General features: G+C 46.0%; 1 protein-coding gene across 1 annotated transcript in view; it reads left to right on the top strand.

The window, feature by feature from the left end:
- The first annotated feature begins 1,011 nt into the window (after nucleotides 1-1,011).
- FA2H (fatty acid 2-hydroxylase) overlaps nucleotides 1,012-17,712 on the top strand; it is a 42,624-nt gene continuing 25,923 nt past the window's right edge. Inside the window, exon 1 of the mRNA XM_036926967.2 lies at nucleotides 1,012-1,361. Coding sequence (XP_036782862.2) covers nucleotides 1,095-1,361 — 267 coding nt within the window. The 5' untranslated portion in view covers nucleotides 1,012-1,094. The remainder of the gene's footprint in view (nucleotides 1,362-17,712) is intronic.

The following is a 17,712-nucleotide window of genomic DNA, read 5'->3' as shown; positions in this document are numbered from 1 at the left end:
GCTTCCTTCCAGCACTGGCCCCACACAGGTGCCCAAGAACAAGTGTGACCCTGAAAATACCTTTTCCTGAAAGAGACCAGCTGGATTCTCTGTTGTGCCCTCTGAGCAAGACTAGAGTGAGGCAAGTGAAGCAGTCACTCTGGGTGCAAAATTTACAGGCACACCAAATAACTGTAATCAAGATAAAGAATATTCTAATGTAGTATTTTAGAAAATTAAAACTTAAAAAATCCATGATGAACAAAATATCAAAACTTTACTTATTAAAGACAAGATCCAACCCTACACTTTCAGCACCTTGCCCCAGTCACCTCACTAGTCTGGTTCCAAGAAAACTTTATTTGCAAAAACGGATGGCCAGTCTGCAGGCTGTGGTTTGCCAATGAGATTTTTTAAAATTCCTTATTATATATGTTGTTATTTGGGTAAAATATTAATGATATAAAATTTATCATTTTAACCATTTTAAGTGTACAGTTCAGTGGTATTAAGTACATTCATCTTGTGGTGCAATTATATGACTTTTTAAAAATATTCCATTAATAGTATATATTGTGATCACTGGGTTCGAGGGTGCCCGAGGCCAGTGCTTCACCGACCTTACTGGCTGGAGTCCTTTCCCCACCTCCCCCACTTTCAGCCCCTCTTGGAGCCTGAGGATCAAAAACTGCAAGTTTCTCTTAAAGGCAGCAGCAGCAGAACTATTCTAGCGGCGACCAGGCCACTGACGATGCCCGTGCACACAGCCACCCGCGACAGGAAGACTTGCCCCACCTGCAACCGCCCACCCCCTTCGCTCTCCCTGAGACAGGGCGCACCTGGCGAGCGTGCCTTCTACCTGCGGGGGGCCACCTGGCCGGCAGCCCACGGCGCCTGGCCCACCCCGCTCCGGTCTGCCGACCAATGGGGAAGGGGGCCCCTCCTGGCTCGGGTAGCGTCGGGAGGAGCGGCCAATGGGAGCGCGGTATGCAAATGAGCAGGTGCGGTGGCGGCCGGCGGGTCCAGGCGGCAGTGGCTCAGAGGATGTTAGAGGCGCGCCGGACGACCGCCGAGCAGACTCCCCGGCTTCCAGCCGCGAGCTCCGGTCTCCCGCCATGGCCCCCTCTCCGCCCCCCGCCTCCTTCTCACCGGTCGAGGTCCAGCGGCGCCTGGCGGCCGGCGCCTGCTGGGTCCGCTGCGGGGCTCGCCTCTACGACCTCACTGACTTCGTGCGGCACCACCCGGGGGGCGAGCAGCTGCTGCGGGCCCGGGCTGGCCAGGATGTCAGCGCCGACCTGGATGGGCCGCCGCACCGGCACTCGGCCAACGCGCGCCGCTGGCTCGAGCAGTACTACGTGGGCGAGCTGCAAGGAGACCCTCAGGTACAGCCGGGCCCGGGGTCCCACCCTCCTACTCCCTGGCCTCCTCCCCCAATTCTCTGCCTCGCGGGGAGGGAGACCCGTTCACCTGCCCTCTAGGAGGACCCAAGGTCAGCCTCCGCCCTCACCTCCGCTTCCCCGTCTCTTCTCTCCAGGTAACAGGTCACTGCCTCCCCCCACCCCAGCCAGGAGCTTGCCCTTCCTCTCCAGCACGTCCCGGGACCTGCTTGTACCTGCTGCTTCCCCCTGCCCAGTCCCTTCCTCCTCCTCTTGTTTCCTCCGCAGCCTCTGCCATCTAACAACTTGGATCACTTTTTCCCAGCCCCTCACACGCGCATCTTCCCCTCCTGTCCCCTCATCAGCCTCTCCCTTTTTGCGACTGCTCTTCATTTCTGTTGAATAAATAGCTTCCAGGCTCACCTGTCTCCTCCCCATCTCACCCTACTTTTGCTTCCAAAAGTCACAGGTCAGTCACCCTTCTCAGCTAGTTTGGATTTCCTGTTGCTGCCCTAGTCTTGGGGTGGATGCAGAGGTCAGGGCAGTGTCTTGGGTGGATCACACCCTCAAACCCCACAGACCCCCCTTTCGTCTTTGTCTTGCATGCTGGCTTTGGGGTCCAAAAGTGTGCAATGACAGGGCTAAGCTAGTTTTGCCAGGGAGGAGGAATGAGCATGTTGAGCTACATGCTGCTCTGCAGAAGAGGCTCATTATGGTATTTAGGCCTCGAGCCGATCCGGGGGTAAGTTTGTTAGCCCCACTTTAGGATGTGGAAACTGAAGCTCAAGGAGGCTCAGGAACTTGCCCAAGGTCAAACAGTTAATTAGTGGAAAAGCCAAGTGTATCTAACTCCACATACAGTGCTCTCCAGCCCAAGGATCCTTGGGTGTGGAAGATGGCCCCTATCCACAGGGATCCACAGGACTCCTCAGGCCTTCCCCAGGCCTGGGTATAGGACTGGTGACAGTGACCCATCATGTTGGGACATAAACCACCCATTGTTCCCTGCTTCTAGCTCTTGCTTTCAAGATGGCCCCAGCAAGTGCTTTTAGATGAAAGGACTAGCCTCTCTCTGTTCCAGGCGGCTCCTCACTGGGCCATCTTGCTTAATACTTCAGTCATTTATTCACTCAGTCATTCACTTGGTCTCTTTTTTTTTTTTTTTTTTGAGAGGGCATCTCTCATATTTATTGATCAAATGGTTGTTAACAACAATAAAATTCTGTATAGGGGAGTCAATGCTCAATGCACAATCATTAATCCACCCCAAGCCTAATTCTCGTCAGTCTCCAATCTTCTGAGGCATAATGAACAAGTTCTTACATGGAGAACAAATTCTTACATAGTGAATAAGTTCTTACATGGTGAACAGTACAAGGGCAGTCATCACAGAAACTTTCGGTTTTGATCACGCATTATGAACTATAAACAACCAGGTCAAATATGAATATTCGTTTGATTTTTATACTTGATTTATATGTGGATCCCACATTTCTTCCTTTATTATTATTATTATTTTTAATAAAATGCTGAAGTGGTAGGTAGATACAAGATAAAGGTAGAAAACATAGTTTAGTGTTGTAAGAGAGCAAATGTAGATGATCAGGTGTGTGCCTGTAGACTATGTGTTAATCCAAGCTAGACCAGGGCAATAAAACATCCACATATGCAGAAGATTTCTCTCAAAACAGGGGGTGTGAGGTTCTAAGCCTCACCTCTGTTGATCCCCAATTTCTCACCTGATGGCCCCCCTGCGACTGTGCCTGTCTTAGGTTGTTCCTCCCTTGAGGAATCTTACCCGTCTCTGGCTAACCAGTCATCTTCCGGGGCCATACAGGGAAATGTAAAGTTGGTAAGTGAGAGAGAAGCCATATTGTTTGAAAAGGTTAGCTTTTTACTTTGCAGATTTATGCCCTGTGGCTTCTATGCCCAGCATTTGTCTTGAGGTATCTTTACCACTTGGAAGAATTATGATACTCGGTAAATTCGATATGAGGCACGAATTCTATTTAAGCGTTGTAATTAGGAAGGAAGAAGAAAAGCTATAGAAGTAGCAGGCGGCAGAAAACATGGGAAGATTGATTATTTCTTTGACATATCTTCTTGTAGAGTAACTTCAGCATGTATAGGTTTTAAACTACTAATTAAATTGCACACACACATTAACATAATAGGAATACAGTTACATAACCAAAGCAAATCTATAATTACCAGCCATCTCCAGTGAAACCAAGAAAACCAGTTAGGCATCCTAGGCATTTGTGAAAATTTATCTATGATATGATGGATATTGTCCAACTGAACTTGAACAGTCTGAGAGAAATCAGACAAATTAAAACAACTCATTCCTGGGAACTGTTCACATCCCATATGTTCTTTTAACAGTAGATAGTCTATAGGTGCACGATTTTGGAGCGCTACAACTTGCACTTCTCCTAATTCTTGGTTGAGTTCCAACAGTATAGATCCACTCATGCAGATGTCCCTCAAGGGAGGAACAACCTAAAAAAAAAATTGTTGTTTTACTGTCTGCACAGGCCAGCTTAGATATCTCCTTCTTCATTCCCATGGCCACTTGGTCTCTTAATGGTTGGCAACACTGAGCTAGGCACTGGGGAGGCACCAATGGACAAATGGAGCTAGCAGGTTAATGAGGGAACATGCTAACTGCATATTAATATTTAATTACCTGGTGCTATCAGAGGATGGATTTAGAGGAGAGGAGTTTAAGGAGAGCTTTCTTGAGAAAGTAACATTTATACTGAGAGCCAATTGATGGATAGGGCTTTATCCAGGTGAAGTGTGGTGGCACGAACATTCCAGACCAAGGGAATAGCATTTGTGAAGACACCAAATGGTAAACAGTTGGCACAGTCAGGGACAGAAATAAAACCTTGTGACCAGAGGCTTTGGGCAAGGAAAGGGAAGTGGGAAGAGGCCAGACATCCGTCTGGCCCATCATGCAGGGCCTCTCAGGCTATGGTCAGGATTTGGGACTTGATTCTAAGAATGATGGGAATCCAGGGAGGGGACCAGTAGGGATGCAGTGTGGGCATATTTGCATCTCTGGAAGAGCACCCTGGCTGCAGTGCCAAAAAGAAAAGGAGGAAGCCCAAGTGGGTGTGAGGCGACTAGGCAGGAAGCTACTGCACAGCCTGGGGAAGGGGTAACGTGGCCTTGCACCACAGTCGCTGTGCCTGAAGGGGGCAGGAGGGATTTCCCAGGTAAAATGCCAGGACTCAGCATTCTGCAAGGGGAGCCCAGTTTAATTTTGGATGTTGTTGTTTGGTGTCAGGATGTGCTGAAGGGGCAGAAGGTTTAGCTGTAGTTACAACTACAGAAAGTGCAGGAAATGAGTTTGGGACCAGAATACTAGAGACTTCCAGGCTTGTGATGGCTCATGGGGACCATTCTCCATTGTAACTGGGTCCTATAAACAGGAGCCTTAGGGTGTGCCTTCTCCCCGGACCATCTTGTCACTCCTGGCCAGCTGCCCTAGATGGTTCCACCTCCCAGTTCTGCTAACCACCCTCAACATGGTTTGATTTGGATTTGCTTTGTTTTGCCTTACCTGATCCTCAGGGAGGGCTCAGAATACTGCATCCAAATTTGCTTCCTATCCCTGCATTCGCTTGTCACCCCAGGAGTCTCAGCGTGGCATTGTTGCAGGCATCCTTATTTCTGGGCCCCATCCTGAGAATGCGAGGAAAAAAGCTAAAATCTAACAATGCACTTACAAACTCATGGCCCAAACTTGACCAATGGTCATTCTCCCCCGAATCCATAGATTTCTATTCTGGCTACTAATGTAGGGTTGTCTTTAAATTGGGAAAAGAGGTAGTTAGAAGAGAAATCTGGAGTAGCATCCTTTCGGAGAGAAGCCATCTTCTCAAGGACTGACTGGAGACAAGACATTTCTGTTCTTCCTTCTAGCTAAGCCCTTCTAGCATCTCTCATGCTGCCTTCCCCACCTCTCTTCCCCTTCCCTGCTGGACCACAGGTGCTGATACCTGTTGAGGTTAAACCCAGCTCCTGTATTGTGAGGCCTGGGAGGGGCATTTTGGGGGCAGGGTGGTGTCATGAACTAGCTCTGTTGTTTGGGGTTCATTTCTGAATGGGGTCCTCCTAAGGGTCCTCCTTCCTGAGTGTAGTCCTTGGAGAGGAGCGTCCTGGAGCTCTGCTGTGAAACTTCCAGGAAGAAGGCCTGGCCCCATTGATTTCCCCTATTCCCCACTTTGCCACACCCCACCTGTGTATACACTTGCACTCACATTCACACTTATATGAGACACACACACAGAACAAGTCAAACTTGTTTGAGACAGCATACTGTGGGGGTGAGACAGATCTGCTGTGGCTGTGGTCTTGGACTTGAGGAAGCCAGGCTGCCCGCCTTGCGCAAGCAAATGAGCAATGGCTGAGTAGGGAAGCCAGGCCCTCTTCTCTCCCTGGCCTTCAGGGCCAGTAGGGTCAGGCTCCTCTGTTCAAGCGCAGGTAAGAGCAGTGTTCTTCCAACTGCGCTCACACTGATAGTGGAACATTGTGGAGCTGCAATCAGCATTTTAAAAAAAGAAATAGGAAGGGAAAGAACATTGGCTCCAAATCTCCTCCCAAGCCCATAGATAATGTGTTTCCCAAGCTTGGGTCATCCATGAATCACTGTCCCTGTTTTTTCTAAATTGGCGTACCACTTGAACTATTATATTTAGTATTTATCTTTAAATAGACCCACTTTCTATTTTACCATTTAGTCACCCTAGGCAATAATACCAGTGAAATCATAGGTTTTACATGCACTTTAAAATAGGTATAGAACTATTAAAATAAGAAATGCTCATCCTCAGATCTCCTAAAATCATCTTGGGCACCATCAGTGGAGTAAATATCAGACTTTGAAGAACATACAGAGCAGAGCTTCTTAACCCTGGTGTTCTGGGAGCCATTCTCTGGGATTGATGAAAGGAATGAAATTGTATGTAAAAACTGCGTGGCTGAGCATTTTGCTATTGAGAGAGCTGCAGCTTTTATCACAGTCCAAGCCGAATCTTCCCTCTCCCCAAACCTGCCACCGAGAGGATGGTATGTGTGAAAGGGCAGCTCACGCTTCCCCATCTCACACACATAGACCTCAAGAGGTCCTCCCATGGACAGGTGTCTGACTTGCCCTGAACAAGAGCCCTCTGTTTAAGAAGACCCTGGAGGAAGGCGAGCCTGCACAGCACTGCTGTTGGGGTGACCCTGATGTCTGTCTGTCTCTGGGTGCCATGTCCTGACCCCACAGGGTGCATCTGTCTCTGAGGGGCTGAGAAGTCCACAGATTCTGCCAGGCTCTGGGTCTGGCTGTTCAGAGCTTCAGGACTTGAGTCATTAAGTGGGGAATGAACAATAGGGAGGAGGTCTAAATGCAGGAAGACTGAGGGTCCCCACCACATCCCAGGCTCCGTATTGTCTTGAACACAGCCTAACCAGGGAAGCCCATCTGAGCCAAGAATTCAGACAAAAGCTGATGCTTGGCAAATTTGCCAGACTGTCCCCACCTGCAGAGTGGGGTGCACATGCCTGCTAAGTGAAGGCATTTGAGATCTGCTTAAGCCTACAACAGGGCTTCCCAGTCGAGCCTGCATGGCCAATCAGGGCCACCATCCTTTGCTGCCTACCAGGGATTTCCATGCCCTGGCCCGCTCTAATGCCCGCAAGTCTTACCTTGAAGATGAGCCTAGGGCCAGCCGGTAGAGCATCTAGGGACCCAGGGCACTGTGGTTCCATGTGACACCAGGGTAAACACAGGCTCCAGGAGTGTTCTCTGGCGTCACTCCAGAATCCAGTGAATGAAAGGGCTTTGAGACCCAAATTGAGGAGAAGTTCAGAAATTAGGACACTGGGAAATTAAAGGAAACAAACAGATATTCCAGAAATACCTGGAAGGAAGGATCTTTGGCTTACATTCCCAGGAAAGAACCCAAACTGATACCTGGGCAGCATGTATCATCTTCCCTTTCCTTATTTTTTTTTTCTTACGACATTCATAACATGCTCATCATTGGTCCATACGTTGTCTTCATTCATTTAGGTAGTAAGTGCTGTTCTCTCTGAAATCCGCTACACCACCGAGCCTGCCCTCGCGGGGGTCATCGGGGCCTCCACCTCACTAAGCCCAGTGGTCAGCTCTCACCTTATCTCACCTGGCTCGGCAGCAACTCTTGACATGATGCTCACTCCCCACCTTCTTTATACACTGTCTTCACTTGGCTTCTGGATACCACAGCCTTTTGGTTTTCCAGCTGCATTACTTTTGTATTGCTGCTGCAACAAACCCCACAAACTCAGTTCCTCAAGGCAACACAAATGTATTCTCTTACAGTTCTAGAGGTCAGACGTCCAAAATGAATCGGCAGGCAGCCTACCTTTAGAAGGTTCTGGGGGTGAATCCATGTTCTTGCCTTTTCCAGCTTTTACAGGCTCCCAGTGTTCTCAGCCTCCAGCCAGCAATTGCATCAACCCCGACTCTGCTCTCAGGTCGCTTCTCCTCTGACTCTCCTGCCTCCGTCTTTCACTTATAAGGACCCTTGTGATTACACTGAGCCCCCTTGGATAATCTAGGATAATGTCCCCATCTCAAGGTCCTTGAGTTAATCACATCTGCAAACTCCCTTCTGCCATGTGAGGTCACATATTCACAGGTTCCAGGTATTGGGACATAGACTTTGGAAGGGGTACGCATTATCTGTCTGCTTCACCACCTGCACCCCTGGTCATTACTTCTCAGTCTCCATGACTAGTTTCTCTTGCTCCTCATTCCCCAGAAAAGTTCGCAGAGTTTAAATGGACTCGTACAGTGTGTACTCTGCTGGACAGCTCCTTTCACTCAGTAGTGCACTACACTGTCCTTACTGTGTCAAACAGCAATTATCTCCCTTGCTTGCTCTGTCTTAGAGAATCCATAGGCTAGAGAAGGAAAAAATGGGGAGTAACTGGAACAAGCAGAGCTGATGGATTAGACGGACCACATGTTGATCCTCAGAAGCCTCCTTAGTCTTCCTTCCAGGACATCTCCCCACTACCACCCTACTTTGACCAGAGCCCTCTTTATGCTCATTATTGCAGAAAGAGGAGTCTCCTGGGCAGGTCTCTCACTGCCAGTGCTTCCTGTACCCCATTGTCTGTGAACCTTCCCGAAGTGAACTTGGTTATGTTATGGCAGTATTCCTAAGTCTTCAGTGGCTCCCCATTGCTACATTAAAACTCAAATGCTCTTTTTTCCACAGAGCTTTTCCTTACCTCCCCATCTAGAACCACTTTTTCCTTCTCCCAAATTCTCATAGCACTTTGCCTATATATGTACATTACAACATTCATAATGTTATTCCTTATTTACTGTATTTTCACTATGTGTCTTATCCTTCCTACTAAGCTGTAAACTCTCTGAAGACTGGAATTGTCTGATTCATCTGGGTTTCTCTAGGACACTAGCATGCTGGTGCATGCCAACAAGAACTAATAAGTGTTTGAATAAATGAATGAGTGCGCTGCTTGGAAAACTGAGCTGTGTGCACAATTGAAAAGGAAAGTAATAATCTTAGCACACCCAATATCCTTTGAGAATTAAAGTCTAAAAAACAGAAACCCTTTCTAGTTTCTTCTTTGTTAGCTAACAGTTGATGGAAAGGATGGAGGGCTATCAAGTGAGTCGCTCATTTCTGCCTTTGCCCTCAGGTATTCAAAGCCAGAGAGAGTTGGTAACACCAGACTACTGCCTTTCGCCCTCCCCGTGAGTCCCATACAAGGGGAGAAGTGAAGTTAGCCACAGAAAATGCCAATTGAGAGTCCTCATTGATCCCAGGGCAGTAACCCATCCCCATGTGGCTGTATGTGTCTGGATGACATGCAGAGGCGGGTCCCAAGTTGCCTGGATTTCCAGTTCTGCTTACTCCTTCCTGTGTCTTTTCATGCAAGTTTCTCTAAAGCATGTAGTCTCAAAACATGTTGCTCAGTCTTCTCTGAACACTGTTCATCTAAGGTGGGCTGAAGGCTCTAACACTCACTCTCCCCACCTTCTCTTGCTTTCCAGTGGAAAACAGGCTCAACCACAACAATAAAATTGGAGAACAACTTGATGCTAACTTAACAACACTCATAAAGTTTACCATTGAGAAATACAAAACTCATTCTCAGAATTTTTTGCTGTCCCCAAACATAATTTTCCCAAAACTTTGTTTTCTTACTTTGGTAGTATATTGCAAGGTATTTAAATTGTGGGACCATATAAGCAAGTTTGGGGGGATTTGTTTTAATATATTTGAATTATGATGCATACAGAATATCTTAAAAGTCCTGTCATAGGAAAAGTAGTAACCAGAAATTCCATTAATACAGCTACATGTGAGTGTAAATTTAGAGTGAACCATGCAATCTGCCACAAACTGGGTTGATAGGTACCTAAGTGAATTGGTCGTAATTTCTCCTTCAAAAGGAATAGAATTTAGGAGTAGAGTTCTGGTTCTCTTCAGTCTTCCGTGCCCAGTGGAACCTGTTTAATACTGATTAACGTTGTGTGATGCTCAGCTTTCCCACCAGAAAATGCAGTCAGAGTTCCTAGGGATCTCTAGCAATGGCTCGTTTACTTATGATTTTTTAAATTGAAGTATAGTTTATGTACAGTATTATATTGGTTTCAAGCATACATACTGTGATTCAACAGTTACATACATTATTAAATTCTCACCCCCCACTAGTGCGGTTACTATCAGTCAACATAAAAAGATATTACAGAGCCATTGATTATATTCTCCAGCTGCACTTCGATCCCAGTGACCACCTTATGTTATGACTGAGGTTTTTGTGACCCTTTATCCCCCTCCCCTCCCCACCCCCACTCACCACCCCTTAACTGTGGTAACCACCAGTCACTTCTCAGTGTTTATGCATAGTTATGGCTAATTTTATTTTTGTAAATTCCAAGTCCACAATAATCCACTTGGTTGCTAATACTATGAGGCATTAGTCTTATGTAACAATGAAAGTTTATGAAATAGGCTTCATTTATCCACAAATATCAAAGAAAAACCTCACATTTTTAAGTCAATTCAAGGCCTGGGCTTTGAGACCTGCTGCCATGGAGGAATAAGGGGTATCTACACTGGGCTGAATAAATATAACCTCCATGGTCCTGTATCTCCCAAGCCAGGGGAAAAAGGCCGGATCAACCTGATTTAGTGGTTGCTTCCTCTTGTCTCAGGCAAGACCCTTTGGAATGCCGAGTGTAATGGCTTATGCGGGCTGGAGATAGGGTGCTGGAAAAAATCCAGTCATTCCTTGGACCGAAGTAGGAAGACCTTGATTCCTAGGCTAAAAGGTCACTTAAAGGAAAACTACTTTAAATGAAAACCAAAATTGCATAGAGCATGGAGCAGGGGGTAGGTAGAGGGAAAGTGATAATTTTAAAAAACACAACTGAAAAGGGTTTGTTTTTATTTGTTTTTTTAGTTACAGCAAAATTAAGATGGCAGTTGAGTGCCAATTCTTAAATTGAACAAATAATGAATCAAGTAGTGTTTTGTGCATGTGTGGTTTTTCCAACAAAACTCTATGAAAGCACAATGTGACTTTCTAAACTTCATATTTGCGGTTCACAGAATGATCATGAAAAAGGCCATTTGAGCAAATGTATTTAGGGCTAAGGATCTCTCTTGACCCTTTGATAAATGGGTCATCTTTTTTTGAGGTGCCTCATCGTTTGTTGATTGCCTGTGTTTGGGTTGAACAGACTAACTTTGCCAGATCCTTTTTTGGAATGGAGTTGTGAGTAAAATAGTTTTCTATTGTTTTCGTCGACTTCATGAAATTTTCTATATTTTTGCAATGGTTTTCAATTTCACCTTGCAGTCAGTTTATGTTTTGTTAAATTATGTATTGTGACATGATAGCAACCCCAATAGTCACTTTGCCTAGAAGGACTGGGCGGATTTAGGGGAGGCATTGGTCAGTGCTTGAGCAGGAACTAAATTTGTAAGTGATGAACTGACTTGTGAATAGTTGCATGTTAAGGTGATTTTTGCTGTTTGTAACTTGAATCTTCAGGGACTCAGATAAAGAACATGTAGGTAACAATGATCCCTGTAGAACTAATGGCAACACACCTAAGTTTGAATAGTAACTTACATTTTTCAAAATACTTTTCCCAAGTTTATTTGAGCCCTTAAGGTATGTGGGGCAGATGTCAATTCTCCCATCTCATTGATGAGTAACTTGTAGCTCTGAGAGATCCTGGAATGAGGGTCTCTAGGTGCCCATTGCACAACCATTAGGGACAAATCTTAGGCAAAAGAGTCAACCAAGGGAGATCTTTTTCTTACTGATTTATAATCATTCCTTATATACAAAGGATATTAGCCCATTTTCCACCATATGTATTACCATTTGTCCTCCAGTTTTCATTTATCTTTTGACTTGTGTTTTTTCTTCATTTAAGCCTTCAAATTTTCCACTTAGCAAATCTTATTCTCAGAAAGACCAACTCCACTTTAAGATTTTGTACCTAAAAACAAAAATATATTAGCATCCTGCTCATAGTTGTATGCATAATGTTTTTGTTGTTTGTGTTTGCTAAAATGTTTTATCTACTGGAATGTTTTAGCATAAGGAACAAAATAGAGATTATTTTTAAGATTTATATTTTCCCAAAGGACCAACTGGCTAGCCCAGTAGATTTGTGGAATGACCTATCTTTTTCCCACTGGTTTAAAAAACATCTTTGTCACTCATCAATCATTTACAGATATGTTTTGGTCCATTTTTGGATTCTATTCTATACCGATGAAATCACTCATTTTTTTTAGTAGGGTTTAGTCATTAGTTATTGCCCCTCCCTCTGTTCCATTCCAGGACTCTGCTCCTTTAGAGAAAGAAAAGGGCAGGAGCTGAGGGTCATTTCTGGGCTGTGTTGCTAGCCTTGGGGAAACACAGCCCGGGTCTGACCTACACAGGCTGGGGCTGCCTGGTGTGCTCTGGGGCCTGAGGTCCTGCCGCTGGAGCAGGAAGGAAGTGGCTCAAGGAAGCCCACACAGGGATGGGCCCCAGTCAGCAAGCCCATTGTGGGGTGGGGGTTGGGGAGCCATGTCCAATGTGGGCGTCCAAGCGGTCCTGGAATGGCAGCGATTTCAGCGGGGAATGCAGAGCTGGGGAGCCGGGAGGGTGAAGCCTGGAAGCAGCTGTGTGGCTGGAACTCAGCATGCGGGTGGGTCCTGTATACCTTCCCTGCAGTCAGTCCACAGCCTGTGTTTGGGGGTTAGACCTGCAGGTCAAGTGTGTGTGTGTGTGTGTGTGTGTGTGTGTGTGTGTGTGTGTGTGAACAGCCTGAGGCTAGGAGAGCAGAGAAGCAGCCTGTTTGCTAACAGAGAACGTGGTGCCACTCTTGCAAAGCCCTGTAAATTTCAACCTCCTTTTCCTTCTGGCCAAGGGAACTGGATACTTACCCCTCATGTTCCTTTCATCAAAATCAAATGAGGAGCTTATTAAAAATAGATTCCTGGGACTTTCTGGGATGATGGAAATGTTCTACACCTTGATTTGGGCATTGGCTACAAGCGGGCATATACTGTCAAAATGTATCAAACTCTGCAGTTAAGACTGGTAATTTTTACCATGTGAAAATTATACCCAACTTTTTCCAAAGGGAGGCAAGTAAATTTAACACGTATTTAGTAATCACTCCTAAGGATATGACCTCATGATTGTGAGAGTTAGATGTTGGTATACACAAACTTTTAAAGATTGCTTTTAAAAAGAAATAGTAGAGTGTGAATGGTAAGATCTAAGTAGCGGGGTTATGGGTGTTGGTGGTGAAATGCTCTCAACTTGGCTGCATTTAAAATGTTTTCAATAGTAAAATGTTGGAAAAATTCTAAGTAGTTCCATTGTGGACATCACTCACAGATACATACTTAAGGGATGAATAGAAAAGTAAAGTAAAGCAAAAGCACGTGAGCGGTCAGGTGCAACAGGCATCACATTTCCAGTAATAATTCATTTCCTAGAGCAACTATAATAAAATACCACAAACTGGGTGGCTTAAAACAACAGAAATATATTCTTTCACAGTTCTAGAGGCTGGAACTCTAGAAATCAAAATGTCAATGGCGTTGGTTATTTCTGGAGCCTCTAAAGAAGAATTTGCTCCTGCCTTTTCCCTGGCTTCTGGAGAGGCTGGCAACCCTTGGCTTGTAGATACATCATTTCAGTTTCTGCCCCCATCTTCACAAAGGCAATCTTCCCTGTGTCTCTGCATCTGCCTCTCCAAATTTCACCACTTCTTATGTGGACACCTGTCATATTGGATTCAGAGCCCACCCAAATCTAATGTGACCTCACTTTAACTTGATTACATCTGCAAAGACTGCTTTTCCCAGTAAAGTTGCATGCACAGGTTCTGGATGGACATGAATTGGGTGGGGTCAGGGGCACCCTGTTCCTCCCCATGCAGATAGCCTTCAACAACTTCTGCCACTGGAACAGCACGGGTGGAAGTGGGTGTGATGTATACTGGGGACTGTGTTATAGTGCAGAAAAATGACTAGGAGCAACAGGATTCAATACTGAAAACTCATGTGAGAAGTTTGGTGTTTAATTGGGGTGAAAAAAACACATGAGTAACTACATTAAGTAATTCGTGTAGTATTATATAGATGCATTCATTCTTGGGCCACTCCTCAAATCTACAAAATCAGAATCTCTGGGGGCAAGACCCCAGACATTTTTATTTTAAACAGGCACTCTGGTCTCAGAAGCACCATCAGGTCTGCAGCCTGTGGTCCTAGAAGGCAAAGGGCAGGGGAAACAGAGACAGAAAAATGAGGCCCTGAATGTGGTTCGGCAGGCAGAGCTCTTGGGATGTGAGAGTCAGCGTGGGGCTTGGTGCAGAGCACTCATGCTGTGGGCCCTGACCAGGCAGCCCACCCTGCTGCCCACCCATGCCGGGAGAGGGCAGGAGCCTGGGGTCTGCAGACAGAGACCAGCCAGGTCTGGTTCTGTTTCTTGTTGGCTGTGTCACACTGAGTCACTTAACCTCTCCCAGCCTTGGTTTCCCGGCTTCCTGCATCCCTATGGGACTTTGTGTGGCTGCAGTGAGGTCATGTGAGATCAGTAAAACACAACATGTAGATTAAACTGAAACAAGATGATTATGAGCCTCTGTAGCCCCCACTTCTGCTGAGAAAAGGGAGATTCCTATTACATGGTGAAGGATGGATGTTTCCAGAATCTGAGTTGCCAAGTACTAGACCCTGCTGGGCAAGGCCAATCAACCCCTGGACGAGCTAGAGAGTGGTGAAATGATGATCTCTCAGAGTTGTCCCTTTCCCCAGATAGGGCATGTGTGGTCTGCATGGACATGCTACCCTCTTTCTGTCTTCACCTGGACAAGTGCGGTGTTGGATGGGAGCCCTCACCCTGGTCAGGGATGACATGACAGTCTACAAGGATGAGGCTGCAGAGGCCCCACATGGGCAGGGGGAAGGAGGGCTGCTGCCTTCTCCCCACTATTCCTAGCTCTGTTCACCCACAAACATGGCAGACATCTCCTCGTGCCCAGGCTGAGCTGGTGTTAGGGATAAAAAGATAACAGGTCCCTGCCCTTATGGAGCTTACCTGCCAGTGGAAAGAGAGAGAGGACAACTACAGGTGGTGACGAGCTTGAGCAGAATATAGTGTATATATTTATATATATATGTAGGAATTATTTACATATTTACATATGTTAATGTATATAGAACATATAACATATTTATATATATTGTGTATATGTTATATGTATTTTTTATTTATGCACATATTATATAATGTATATGGTTCAGATATTTCATTGTAGGAAGTTTAAGTTTTTTTCTAAGAACAATGGGCTGGAGGACTTCAAGCAGAAGACTGGCATAGTCCATATTTTATTAGATGGTTCTGGCTGCCGGGTGGAAGGTAGATTGAAGGGCGGGGTGGGTCAAGAGGGGAAGCAGGAAGAGAGCTAAGAGGCCATCGCTATTGTCCAGGTGACAGAGGTGGCCTGGACTGGATGGCCACTGGGGCAGAAAGAAGTGAGTAGAAACTGGAAATGCCTTGGAGGTAGACCCAGTGGCCCTTGCTGTTGGATTCAGTGTGGAGAGTAAGGAAAGAGAGGGCTTGAGGATGATACTAAGGTTTTGACCTGAGCAACTGAATGGTTTGATTCGTGGAGATGATGGATACTGGGGTGGGCACCCGGGCTTGCGATGGAGCAATCACAAGCTTTCTCTAGGGCAACAATAAGGTTTGAGATGCTAAGGAAACACTCAGAGATTTCAAATAGTAGTTGGACATATGAGTCCAGAGCAGAGCTGTCCAACATGGCGGCCACCAACCACATGTGGCTGTTTAATGAATTGATTCAAATAAAATAAAAATTCAGTTCCTCTGTCAGACTAGCTACATTTCAAGTGCACAGTAGACACAGGTGGCCAGTGGCTACTATAGTGAACAGCACAGAACATTTCCATCGTTGTAGAAAGTTTTACTGGGCAGCATTGGTCCAGAGGTGTGGCCCAAACTTATAAGACATTCCTCTCTAGAATTATGAGAAATCCTTATTTCTATTTCTCATTCCCATTTCTGTGGCATCCTAATCTGGTGACTCTGGTCCAGATAGCTGGTATACCTGCACCATTCACAAATGGCTCCTTCCTGCCCTCTCTGCTTGATGGCACCAGATCGTGCACTCAGTGATGTCCCTGATCTGTGACCATGTCAGAGAGGCACTGACCACCCAGAAGGACACTTTACCCTGGACTTGCTTAAGGACATCATCCCCCAGGGCTGAAGCGCCATTATAGTGACGAGTACAAACATGGTGTTTAATGAGCGTAAGTCATGGAGGACAGGTAGTAGCTTACAAGGAGACATCCTTTATAGGGCTTGCTGTGTAGACTTTGCTAGTTTAAGAAATGTGTGGTGGGTTTAGAGGGTGTCGGTTTAAATGTTGAGTGCAAAAGAAGACACACACTTAGAGACCGACAGTCTTGTGTTCTAGAACTAACCATACTAGTGGAGACAAGCCAGTCAATCTGTCTGAACATAGACATCCTCAATTATAAATGGGAGAAGATTCCATATCCAGGCAGGAGAAGACGGAATTGTTTGAATTAATAAAAAGAAAGAGGCGGTGTAAGGCAGGTTATTTTTGCTGTTGTTATTGTTTTGTTTACAAACGGTTCAGTGACTTTATTGTTTTTGGCATTATAATCATTTGTCATTTTGTAAACACTGATGAGAACAGCAATTATTTTTCTGTCTTACATAAGTGTATAAAAGGAAAATTTAGGAATATTGTTTCTGGAATAGTGATATTTGAAGTCATTTGTAAACAGTGGTCTCCTTTCTCCTTTAAAAAAAAGCAAAATACAGTATTTTGAGGCCAGTCCTAACACTGGAGTGTTACATGAAAGATCTGAAATGTATCTGAAATACAGAAGTTGGGTCAGTGAAGAGGCGATAGGTGTTTTAGATGGCTTAAATGTATTTTCCTTGTGGACAGCACATTTTGTAAGCCTACCTGAGGTGCCTTGAGAGACCACAGTCTAGAAATGTCCCATCTAATCAACAAAGGGATTAATTCATTCCTATAGGCTGCTGATACTGCTCGTTGGAGTTGCAGCTCAGGCCCTGCCCATCCTATCTCTGCAGTGCCAGGCGGGACGTCGTGAGGCAGGACTAAGGAGGAGAGCCTCAGAGTCCTTGTCCTCTGTGACCCTGCCCAGGTCATACCCGCAGCCCTTGGGTTCCAGCTCAGATTTTCCGCTTGGGCTGCTGCAAATCCCAGAGTCAGGCTTTTGTTGGAAAAAATGACGTGTCCACTAGACTCTTGGTGCCTTCCTGGAAATGGCCCCTAATCAGAGGATAGAGGCTGGAGAGGAAAAGATGCCTGTGGATGAAGATGGTCCATGGCAGGCTCTGGTAGAGAATCAGGTTAATAGCCCCGAAAGTCGTGGGCTCACTCTGGCCAGTTGTGAGCAGCGAGGTAGCATTTACCATCTACCACCCCCTTCTCTGATGTCATGACTGCCGACCTCTGCTGGCTTCTGCTCCTGATGACAGGTTGCCTGTGCTGTCACCCAAGGTGGGACCATTCCATGAGCAGAAGCAATGCCAGGTCCCCAGTGAGCCAGTGTCATGGACCCAGGAGGCGGGGGATCTCGTCCACGTCCCCACATCTCCTGGGCAGGGAAGTTGACCGCACCTTGGGCACAGGTTTCCCACACGTTTCTCTTTCCCTTTTTCTCCTTACCGTGAAGGCAGGGATAGTGACCAGCGGAGGTCGTTGCATTCCAGAGACTATGGGCGA

Source organism: Manis pentadactyla, chromosome 15, assembly GCF_030020395.1.
Source record: "Manis pentadactyla isolate mManPen7 chromosome 15, mManPen7.hap1, whole genome shotgun sequence".
NCBI lineage: Eukaryota > Metazoa > Chordata > Mammalia > Pholidota > Manidae > Manis > Manis pentadactyla.
This window is presented reverse-complemented; position numbering and strand designations above follow the sequence as displayed.